This window comes from Leptinotarsa decemlineata, unplaced genomic scaffold (genome assembly GCF_025532065.1).
Source record: "Leptinotarsa decemlineata unplaced genomic scaffold, Ldec_3_MD MMD2_tig00026330_RagTag_RagTag, whole genome shotgun sequence".
Taxonomy (NCBI): Eukaryota; Metazoa; Arthropoda; class Insecta; order Coleoptera; family Chrysomelidae; genus Leptinotarsa; species Leptinotarsa decemlineata.
Genome location: NW_027412690.1, coordinates 7439736 through 7452143, shown reverse-complemented (window position 1 = coordinate 7452143; position 12408 = coordinate 7439736). Strand labels below are relative to the sequence as shown.

General features: G+C 38.8%; 1 protein-coding gene across 2 annotated transcripts in view; it reads left to right on the top strand.

The window, feature by feature from the left end:
- The first annotated feature begins 2612 nt into the window (after positions 1–2612).
- LOC111507902 (disintegrin and metalloproteinase domain-containing protein 10) overlaps positions 2613–12408 on the top strand; it is a 415889-nt gene continuing 406093 nt past the window's right edge. For both annotated transcript variants that reach the window (XM_074182880.1, XM_074182879.1), the window contains exon 1: positions 2613–2892. In XM_074182880.1, coding sequence (XP_074038981.1) covers positions 2796–2892 — 97 coding nt within the window. In that variant the 5' untranslated portion in view covers positions 2613–2795. The remainder of the gene's footprint in view (positions 2893–12408) is intronic.

The following is a 12408-nucleotide window of genomic DNA, read 5'->3' as shown; positions in this document are numbered from 1 at the left end:
TTGGCAACATCGGTTATAGCTAATGAAGGAAAATGAATCTGTTACCTGTATGAGACGAACAAAGATGACATATTTCAGAGGCGTGCTGTTCTGTTTACTTATGTTCCGAGTTCCGAGACATTCAGTGACATATGACATTTTGTGCACCTAGCCTATCTTCCTCTATATAAATACAAAACAAAACAACTGTTGTTTATGTGGCTTGTGGAGGTGGTATCGAACTATAATTTATATTTTCCTTAATTGTTGATTAATAAAGATACTTTTCCTTTTTTAAAGTAGAATATCTAGGTACGTATAAATTATTTCAACTTGATATAGGCGGTGTTGCCAATATGTGAATTAGAAACAAATCCCTTTGAAAATTAAAACCCAACATTTGAAACATCAATTTGAATACTTTTCGAAGTGAATTTGAAAAACTCATGAATTAAACTCAACTTTATTTTGTTCAAACTTGCATTTGCTGTAATAACCCAAATTGAGGAACATTCCCCATTACATGGCATGAGCCAATCGATATGCCGACATCCTCAGCAACTTCTCTAATTGTAGGTAATTCAACGATTTTCCATAACAATTTTCTTCGCTTTCTCAACATTTCCATAGGTTGTTTATGTGCTGGGGCGTCTGGGAAAAGCATCGTCATTCCCATCTTCTCGACTTTCTGTGAAAAGCTTGTGATACTTGTAAACATTTTTTGCTGAACACGCAAAACACTTCTAACTTTTATGATTCTCACCAACAAACTGAACATGCTGAACTGCTGAAATTGTGAACGTATGTCCGAAACGAGAATACCGACATAAAACATCGCTAATCAAATATGCGTAGTCTGTGAAATTTGAACATTCACCTTGTTTTTTGAACATACTCCGTATAATCAAAACGAATTGAATGGACTTGTAACTACAAAATTATGAAGAAATATTTAAGCAGCTGTACGATTCTTTCCAGTCACTCTGTTAATCAGTCAGTCAGTGAGTCAGTCAGTCGGTCGGTCAGTGGTGAGTTGGTCAGTGAGTCTGCCAATTAGTGAGTCAGCCAGCCAGCCGGTGAGTCAGTCGCTCAGTGAGTCAATCAGTCGGTCAATGAGTCAGTCAGTCTGCGAGTCAGTCAGTCGGTGAGTCAACCAGTGGTGAGTCAGTCAGCCAGCCAGTCGGTGAGTCCTTCAGTGAGTTAGCAAGTCAGTCATTTAGTCAGGGAGTCAGGAAGTGAGCTAGCTAGTGAGTCAATCAGTTAATCAGTTGGCGAGTCAGTCAGTGAGTGAGTCTGTCAATCAGTTAGTCTGTCAATCAGTGAGACAGTCAGACAGCCTGTCGATGAATCAGTGAACCAGTCGTGAACCTGAGTCGGTCAGTGAGTGACTTGATCAGTGAGTCAGTCAATCAGTCACTCGTTGAGTCAGTCAGTCGTGGGTCAGTCGCTCACTCGGCCACTCAGTGAGTCAATCAGCCAGTCAATGAGTCAGTCAGCCGATGAGTCAGCCAGTGTTGAATCAGTCAGCCAGCCAGTCTGTGAGTAATTCAGTGAGTCAGTGAGTCAGTTATTTAGTAAGTCAGCCAGCCAGTGAGTCAGTCAGATACCCAGTTGGTGGGTTAGTCGTTAATCAGTCGGTCGGTCAGTCAGTCAATGAGTCAGTCAGTCGGTGAGTCAGCTAGTAGTGAGTCAGTCGGTAAAGAATCAGTCAGCTAGATAGTCATTGAATCATTTATGAGTCAACCATTCAGTGAGCCAGTGAGTAAGTCAGCCGGCGAGTCGGCCAGTTAACGAGTAGCTGAGTAAGTCAGTGAGTCAGTCGGTGAGTCAGCCTACCAGTTAGCCAATCGGTGCGTCAGCCGGTCGGTGAGTCTGCCGGTGAATCAGTCAGTCGGTGAGTCAGTCGATCGGTCAGCCACTCGGTGAGTCAGTATTACCGCCAGAGTAATGCTGCGCAGAGAGTTGAAGAAAAACCATCAGACACCTGTGCAACGTCTTTCACCTAAAAGATTTGTCGCCAGTTATTTCCAGGCACTTTCCAAAGGCGAAAACCCACCAAAAAAGACCATGGTTATATTGTAAGGTGGTCAGCGGCTGGTGTGATTCACAATAACTTTGTTCAACCTGACCAAAGCATCACAGCAGAGTCTTATTGTGAGTGAATTGACAAAATATACCGAAAATTGCGTCAGCAGCAGCCGGCATTGGTCAACAGAAGAGGTCCAATTCTGCTCAACGACAATGCCCGTCCGCATGTTTCACAAATCACAATCCGAAAATACATCTGATCCAAGTTTCATCAAAATCTGAGACGATAAAGTTGAATTGCGTTGATTTTATATGAAATGACCCCTTAGCGAAACCATCTTTTCCTAGAAGTTCTGCCTTAGTGCTACTTTTGAAGGCCCACCTCTTCATTCGCTCGCTACTTGGCAATTTTTTAATCTGCAGTTCTAATGTGGGTACTGAAATTTCTGCCGGAATTTTGAGGCACGGAAGCTGCCAAATTTCCATATTTCATACATTGATGCAATATAAAATACTGAAGGCGCAAGGCCGCAAGAGTAACACTCGACAACTTTCGTTTGGTCTCGCCTGCACTGCACGCTACCCACAAAACACGAATGTGAAAACAGAAAACAGTGTCCGCCAAACGGTTGCGGAAGAGACTGTACGTGTGTCGAAACTTCTTCGCCAACTTCGAAATCACGTATTTTGACTGGCGAGATGCGTTGCAAACAATAATTCGATAAAATGAAACACTTATTTGCCAAAGAATACTTCTGTGATCAGTGCTCGGGTGATTGGAAGTTACAATGTTCATAAATATAGGATTACCTAGTGTTGTGATTGTGTTCACCTTTATTGGAGGTCTCGCTGCCTCACCATTAGATCCTGTCCAACATTTGAAAGGTAACAGTTTTGATGATACGTTTCTCGAATTCCGTATGGATATCGCCAAAATTGTTTTTGTGAGTCTTTATATTGGCGAAATGGTAACAAAATAAAGCGTATAAGAGAAGGTACCAAGAAGTGAGTCACCTACACCTTCATTTACCTACGTAAACATCAAAGCGGCTAGCCAGTGGACAAGACAGTGTTGCCGAATGGCAATAACAAAAACCTGTCAGACCAGAAAGTGGTAGTTTGTTGACGTTTGGACTGGATTTTGCAATCAGCTGTTGCGTCAAGATATTCACATAACTGGGATTCTCTTCGGTTCTGCTCTTGCCTTTTTCAATGAGAATCGTTAGAAAATTGTTTTATCCGAGTAATGAACTAGGTTTTTTGGTGGTAGGTGTCTTGTTCCATACACTTAAGTTTTTAGTGGTATTGCAAGATTATATCAAACCATGAATAATGATGATATGATAGTCTATGATAGTCTGTAGTTACGAGTGTGTTAGCTCAATTGAAAATGTCAAAGACAATATTTTATGTAGAAGATTTTCATGAAACACGATACACATGATGGACCAAGGAGGTCCATGCAGGACCTCCTTGTTTTCCTCATTTTAGTCTCGATTTCAATCAACCAGTTTTCGAACCAATTTTAGTTAGTGTTTATCTCGACAAAACATATGAAAAATATTTCTGAATTATCTTATGTAGCTAATTAAGATATCTACTCATAAGGATGATGCTAGGCAATCCAGTAATTTGAAAACTGCAAAAATTAAAACTGAATTTGAAAGAAAACCATTATAATTTAATGGAATAACGATTCACTTACAACAATTTACATATCAACGTTAAATCAACTACCAAATTTAAAAATGATGTGAATAATCTAGAAAATATATATACCGCTTATTGTTTTATCGTATTTTTGATGCACATATTTATTTTTTAATTCAGATTCCATTAAAGGATTTATTTGTTTATAATATGACTCACTCTTATTGTTCCTATCTGATAGCGTATTTCCTACTACTATTATTATATTCACAAAAATGAAATAAAAAACAATTGGTCTTTCAAGGTTGGACACAGTCAGACTTGCCACAATTCAGCATTAGTTACGTGAAGCGAGACGAATTACCAAGTAATGAGCAAAAACTCGGTCTAATTGTTAATGTTCCCCTTTTTTCACAAGATGGAAGTTTCACAAATTATTAGTTCGAAGCAAAGAGACCAGCCGTCTTCGATACGTTTTTATATTAGTATTCATGACGAGAAGCATTCCTATAAAGAATTTTTCCGGTGGAATATAAAAAATGTTCGACAGGTAAAATTTTCTGTATGCAATCAGCGTCCCTCGGTTGTGTATAATTGTGGGAAGTTTAGATTGGTAGAATTGAAAATCCTCATAGTTGATACGAGATTCGAGCCTTGGAAATTTTGCTCACTTTTTTTACTAGCGACTCGTTTTGATATGTAGCGGTTTACATAGGAATATGCAGCAGTTTATAGCACGGACGTAAAAATAAAATGGACTCAGTTAATTCGGTGGTCATATCGAATCCGTGAAAATTCCCCAATATCTGCCAACACTGACCTAATCCTTATCGCCAAAGAGTTCCAATCAGTAACCTAAGATTACGATCTTTTCCATGAAATAAAAATCGACATCAAATATTCCAAATGGAATGTGATTTGAAAACAGTTTTGTTTTTCCAAATAATTCCGGAAAATTCGTTGGAACTCCTCACGTGGCAACACCGTTGAAGGAATGCCTGTGTGATCGATCCTTACTGTTTACAAATTTCACCAGTTCATGTTGACATTGTTGTTTGTGCGTGATATTATTGAAATAGGGATTAATCAGTGGAATTATAATTATTTATAGTGGAAGAATAATAGAGAGTATTAATGGTGCTTTGAGCACCAGGAGATGACACTTCAAGTCAACTCCTGATGATGCTAACTTGGATAGCGAAACGCGCGTCGGGAAACATCATTTTTGTTCTGATGAGGAACATTGTTTTCGATAGATTGATTTCCTATATTAATTTCAATATCATTTTCTCTTCCTGACACTTCGGCTTTACATTTTTTTACGTTCCAATTCTGTCATTCAAAAAGATGAACTATTATCCACATTCAAGTATTTTAAGTATGATTTTCATTTACTGATAAATATTCAGAGAGAATCAGCACATAAAAAACACATCTGTTATATCAACATTTCTGATGATCTCGTATGCCACAAAATGGACTCGATGAACCTCAACAAACGAAAGTTCATCGTCCAATTAGCATTCACCGTATCAATTCAGAAAGTTCGAACTCCCACAGAAAAATTGAACCGGAAAACAATACCTGTTTTATGTTACTGTAAAACTAATTAGCACTCTTATAACACAACATATTGTGGAAATAATAACACCTTCCGTGCTTGTTCGTATCAATTATCTCAAATTTTACACATTGATCTACGGATTCTACGGGATCCCAATGAGGTCATAATAACACATAGAATTACCGAGGGAAATAGTTGTAGGCTCAACATTTCAACACATTTCAATGTGGTAAAATTATGTAACTACCAAGAGATGGCGCTGTGAATATCAACATGTCCGCTCTAGCAGTGAACAACATTCAAGGATAGTGTTTGAAGTTATTGCTCTGAGATTTTTAGCGATACACTGAATTGAGAATTCAAACCTGAAGCATGAAACCAGCAGGCAGGTACGCCACATGGATTGAAGGTAATTATTGTAAATACCAGCGCCTTTGTTCACAAATAGTAAACAACAATACCAACTCGTTTTATCATTCAAGATTGATTCGGTTTATTTTAAGGCGGTGCGTAGTGAACAAGATCATAACTTCCTTGAACAACCCAAAATACAAAGTAATCCAAGAAAACCAAGGCATACATAAGATCGCATGTGGAGACCGCAGCGGGGAATACGTCGGACAAACAAATACGCGAATATCAATCAGATTAGAGGAACACACACTCTCACTTCGCAACATTCGAACAACCCTAGCTATATACAAACACCACCTATACAAATATCCTTCAGTGTGCAGCACCAGAAAACTAGAACGATAAGGGAGGCAATCGAAATCCGAAAGATCAGCAGTCTTAACAAGAGAAACGACGCGTACTACCTCTCAGTTGCATGGAAAACAAGCATATCCAAAACCAAGATCAGTACACCACCAACAGCAAACAAACCCCCAAAACAATAATCAACGTGCTTCCAATCAGCGTGACACATTACACTGCCCAATTAACCCACCAATCAACCAGAATGGTTTCCACCAAACATGTACATCACCGACCAATCAACATTTTCCAAGCCACATCTATAGACAAGAATGACTTCAGTTTCAAGTTCAGCTAGTAAGCAGAACACATAAATATGGCAAGTGGGATCTTGTCGTAACGTCACAATGTCAAAGACGAACGGATGCACTCCCGAGACTTGACGCCGAGGTTTCCATCTGCCCACTCCCCAGGTCACGTTACTGGCCTTCGTATTGGTATCAACATGCATACTACCAAGCGACGACTGTTGTTTCACCGATCTATCGTCTTGGTTTCATTCAGGATGGAGCTTAGTTTCCCTACCCTTTCAACGTTTGTTCGTCAGGAGGACAAACGAGACAACTAGTTGGGGATTTATGGCGTTAGGAAGGTTCTCAGACACCCATACCGCCCTTCACGGTGTTCCTCTACATGGCTGGGGTGGAGAATGAAAAAGTTATTCATCCGTTAATAGAGGATATGAGGGCTTCATTCGGCAGAGTGTCGGAACCTTCTATATCGGGAAGGGTCGTCTATAGTATAGTCTATAGTTTCCCTAACTAACGGAAAATTGTCGGAGAATTGAACTCAGGTCGTCGGCTTGGTAGCTTAGTCTCCCATGCCCACTTACGGGTTGAGTGCCCTGAGTTGAAATCTTCCCCACACGGTTACTATGTGCAGAAAAGCCCATCTCGTCCATCCACCCCCGCTTTTCCGGAGCGGTCCTCAACTTACTGATGGTACTTCAGCGAGATTGACATCTGACCTCTTTCAGTTGAAAGCCAGCCTTTAGGTGCTTTTAATTTCTAATATGTTTTCTTTCATCGTGACTTTATCGTGAATTTTTGCATGGGTTCCCCAAAAACTAACTGGAGACGAGTGTCTTTATGTCGCGAGCAAGTGTTGTTTCCCAGTGAATCTAAAAATGAAGTGAATTTGAAATCTGGTTAAGAAGTTTTTATACATACCGCAGCCACCTGATAGCGACTCTCGGGGGTTGTCTCTGGTTCTGCTTCGTTGGCCTTTTGTGTTTGTACCTCTCTCGGAATCTGGGGTCATCCCTGTGCATTGTGTAGAGATATGTGTCTCATATATGCGTTTACGTATTGTAAGTTCAGGTCTAGATCCCGGAATATGTACCTATTCAGTACATGTCTTGGAGTGTTTACAGTGGCCCTTATGCATGCGTTCATAAACGACTGGATCTGTCTTCTGTATGTCGCTGCGCACTGGTCCCTGGAAGTGCAGGCATACAGGATTATCAGTAATATTACGGTCTTTATCATCAGCAGCTTCACTTTCAATCCCATGTTGCTTCTTCGACCTATTATTGGTAATAGGTTTTGTCAGGCAGATCTCGCCATTCCTATTCTCTGTCGTACGTTAATCTTTTGTCTAAGTTGACTCCCAGGTGTCTAGCTTCGTTGGTCGACGGAATCTCTTGGCCGTTGAGTTAGCCTCGACACCAACATGAGATCTTATTGTTGATTTATAGGCTCTAGTCTGGTAATTATGTCGCTGGACTAGTGGAGGGGTGGGTCAATAATGGGGGCGAAGATGGAGCTAATAAATGTTAGGCGTTATGTTAGGCGTTGTTTTTCAATTCGTCAGGAGACAGGTGAAAATACATTTTTTTCCCGAAACTCTACGGGGCAAAGATATATTCTAATTAATTCACAACTTTCAGAGAGGAATGTTTGGGTATTGCGGAAAACAATGTTTTTCATATTGATATCAACATTACAAAATTTGTGACTATTTTGGTTTTAAAACTAGACGCTTCATGTAGAAATATTGCAGGTTCAGTGATGATTTAAATGAGAAAAAACAATAAAAAACATTTAGAAAAATCAATCGTTTTGTATTAGTTCAAAATATGGTGAACTGAGTGGACTGTATAAAAAAAAAATAATATCGAGAGAGTGAAGACTTATGTGGACTCACCCAAATTACCAATCTCTTCTTGATGATGAGATGGGGCTCCCCTCCAGACTAAAGTGTAATTCAAGCTATTTAGTAATACGAATAATGCACACTTCAATCATCAAGTCTAAGTAAATCACTTATTAATAAAGTAGTCAGTAACATAGAGATGAAACATTATATGAACTGATAAGCAATATGCGTTCAAAATCATACGACGCTCTCGATATATTGAGAAGTACTAGTTATATCCGTAAAACCCTTCAACTTTCTTCACGAAATGATAAACAAAAAAGTAAACAAAAACCCACATATGGAAATCAGAATTTGAAATGAATATAAATGCATTAGCGTAGAACGGGAGCTTCATGAGAGGGATTTAATCGACTTATTATAATAAAAGGAATAAAAATAATTAAATTTATTGAAATGTAAATGACTTAACGAATACTCAACATCAATGGTTGTTGATTTTTTTGATGAAAATCTATGTTTGTCCAACTCTAATCAAGCGTCGTTTACACAGCTTTGCAGAAAAATTCCCTGAAAGTGAACAGCACTGTTTGAATCGGCTCCTCGAATTGTCTGTTCCCAATATGAGAATTTTCACGTAGCGATCTCGAACATCCTATATTGCTACCGTCGAATCCTTGATTGCTTCTGTGATTTCCTTTTCTCACCTCTCGCGACTAGTCTCCAAAATAGTGGAAACACGCGTCGTTGCCATGGAGACTAGCCCGAGGGGATAAAATAATACCGTGATATCTTCAGAGTTGCATGCATCCAGGGTTGCCAATCTATTTGCAAAGTTTCGGTTGGGCATTGTTCATCTGTTATCTGTCAGTTGTAATGTGGTGGCCAATGCTTCCGGTTGACTGTGTTTTTAACCTTCATTTCTTGTTACACAAGAGCGATCCTTCACTTGCCTGTTGGTTGTGCGGAACATTATTCAGATCCCACAGTTAGTATTCTCAACACAAAGTGCTAGCTGAACGTATCCAAATGTAAAATAATATCATCTACAACAAAAAAGCAAACTTAATGCACGATTATTCAATCAACAATGCTACAATCAACCGTGTACACGAGATAAAATATCTTGGTATAACATACGAGAGTAAATTAACATTTACAACACATATGAGGAATATGACTGCTGCAAATGCAGCAGTCATATTCCTCATTAAATAGGATGCTTGGAGTCATTTACAGAAATGGCAAAAACTTGAAAAGTATTGCCACCTTAAAATTGCTATATTTTGCGTATGCCAGATCTGAGTTAGAGTATGGCTCTGTGTTATAGAATCCAGTTTATGACTACCAAAAAACATCAATTGAGAGCGTGTAGAGGAAGTTCCTAAAATTCTTATGTCTAAAAGTTGGTCAATACCCCACGAGAGGCTTTGATCACAACATTTTGTTGACACGATTTGATATGCCATCTTTGGAAAATAGAAGAGTTATCCTTGGTATAAATTTCCTGCATGAATTTCTAACAACAATATTGACAGTACGGTACTTTTACCCGAGATCAATTTCTTAGTACCAAAAAGTGAAGGTTGACACAATCTGAAATTCTATTGCAAAGCATCGCGCACAAATGTCATGCTACGATCACCATTGGCTTTTATGAGCAGTAGCTTCACTAAAATCTGTTAACATTGCCATATTCATTTTGACTCGCCTTGGTCATGTATCCACAATCACTTTTAATAATACTATAAATAACATTTGTGTTAGTGCTGCTACATTGCATGATTTGTAACTTTTTGTGTTATATACTCAATTTTTCATTCCTTGTTTGAAATTCTACGTACACGAATATTTTATGTAAACTTTGTTTTAGCATTTACTTTCATTTTTAATATTTATTTCATATATTCTCCGTAAATAACAGCTTTTCCTGTAACTGGGTACCCCTATTGGAAATAAATCGCTTTTTTTTTAATCAATTATCGACTAGTTCCATCTCACTTCTTAACTGTCGCCAAATTTGTTTGAAGGTGATTGACAATGTTTCGTGATGAATTTCATTAGTTCGGACTTCCATTGTCTATTATATAAAATGATTTGAAATCCCTGAAACAAGTAAAAAAGAATAATTAAAAAGAATAGTTGAAAATAACAATTATATTAAGCAACAATAAACCTGAAATGAAATGATAGTGAAATAACCTACAAGTAAAAATATAATAATTGAATAAATAAAAATTAAGGAATGCAAAAAGAAAATAATAAAAAATAAAAAAGTGTAGAGATTCCAAGTCACGTTAGTTCACGACGTTTCGATTGTTGGTATCTACAATCGTCTTCTGGTGATGACTGGACTGATTCCTCCGAGAGATGACTATTTTATAGGTCGTTGAAATACTTTCACTTTCTCTACTTTCCATTTTTCGCTTCACTGATTCCGTGAGAGATGACCGATTTGGCGGGAGTTGGTCATTTTTCGTTTGATGATGGGTTTCCATATGTTTCGTATATCTACGCTGGCCTGGCTGAATACGTTGTTGGACAACATGTATGCGGCTTCCTTAAATTTTCTCCTGAACCAATGTTCCTCTCTGTGCAAGATCTCAGCTTGGGACCACTCGATGTTGTGTTGATGGGTCCAAACATGGTCTGCTATTCCTGATTTGCTGGTTTCTCCTCGCTGTGTGTGCTTCTTGTGCTCGGCAATGCGAACATTCAATGGCCTCTTAGTTTCACCAATATAGGATTTTCCGCACTCACAGGGTATCCGGTAAATGCAATTGGGGGCCTGGTTTTCGTGAGGCTGCTACGGATAGTATTACCGGATCTGAAACAAGTTCTAATGTTGTACTTGGAACCAATTCTTCTTATCCTCTCCGATAATCCTCTGATGTAGGGAAGTGCAAGCACTGGTTGTGACGGCTTCTCTTCCTTGCGAGGCTCCTGCTGTCTTTTAGCCAAAGTTTTTTCTACCATCGCTTTGGAGTATCCATTCCGCTGAAGATCATTTTTGATGATGTAATACAAAGGAAGGTCTCGAGAAGGAACTTGACATCATCAAAAATGATCTTCAGCGGAATGGATACTCCAAAGCGATGGTAGAAAAAACTTTGGCTAAAAGACAGCAGGAGCCTCGCAAGGAAGAGAAGCCGTCACAACCAGTGCTTGCACTTCCCTACATCAGAGGATTATCGGAGAGGATAAGAAGAATTGGTTCCAAGTACAACATTAGAACTTGTTTCAGATCCGGTAATACTATCCGTAGCAGCCTCACGAAAACCAGGCCCCCAAACGCGGACTGCGATTCCAAGAATTGCATTTACCGGATACCCTGTGAGTGCGGAAAATCCTATATTGGTGAAACTAAGAGGCCATTGAATGTTCGCATTGCCGAGCACAAGAAGCACACACAGCGAGGAGAAACCAGCAAATCAGGAATAGCAGACCATGTTTGGACCCATCAACACAACATCGAGTGGTCCCAAGCTGAGATCTTGCACAGAGAGGAACATTGGTTCAGGAGAAAATTTAAGGAAGCCGCATACATGTTGTCCAACAACGTATTCAGCCAGGCCAGCGTAGATATACGAAACATATGGAAACCCATCATCAAACGAAAAATGACCAACTCCCGCCAAATCGGTCATCTCTCACGGAATCAGTGAAGCGAAAAATGGAAAGTAGAGAAAGTGAAAGTATTTCAACGACCTATAAAATAGTCATCTCTCGGAGGAATCAGTCCAGTCATCACCAGAAGACGATTGTAGATACCAACAATCGAAACGTCGTGAACTAACGTGACTTGGAATCTCTACACTTTTTTATTTTTTATTATTTTCTTTTTGCATTCCTTAATTTTTATTTATTCAATTATTATATTTTTACTTGTAGGTTATTTCACTATCATTTCATTTCAGGTTTATTGTTGCTTAATATAATTGTTATTTTCAACTATTCTTTTTAATTATTCTTTTTTACTTGTTTCAGGGATTTCAAATCATTTTATATAATAGACAATGGAAGTCCGAACTAATGAAATTTGTCGCCAAATTGTTTTCTTCCAATTTCTTAGCCATTTTTTGCACAATTGTTTCGAAACATTAAGAACTCTTTTATCAATTGAAAACACTTTTTCTACTGTTCATAAATCTCTCCTTCCACGTCTGAACGTCTGTCTGACGAGAGAGAAAGACCCTGCCTTCCGTTGACGTATGCGTGAGAGAAAGGGAAGTCAGACAAACTGGCAACGTAACGCGTTAGGTAACGAAGCGGTTTACCCTTCCATAAGAACTATAAGAAGTTATTACTTCGAAATGTCGATTCCGAAAAACGGC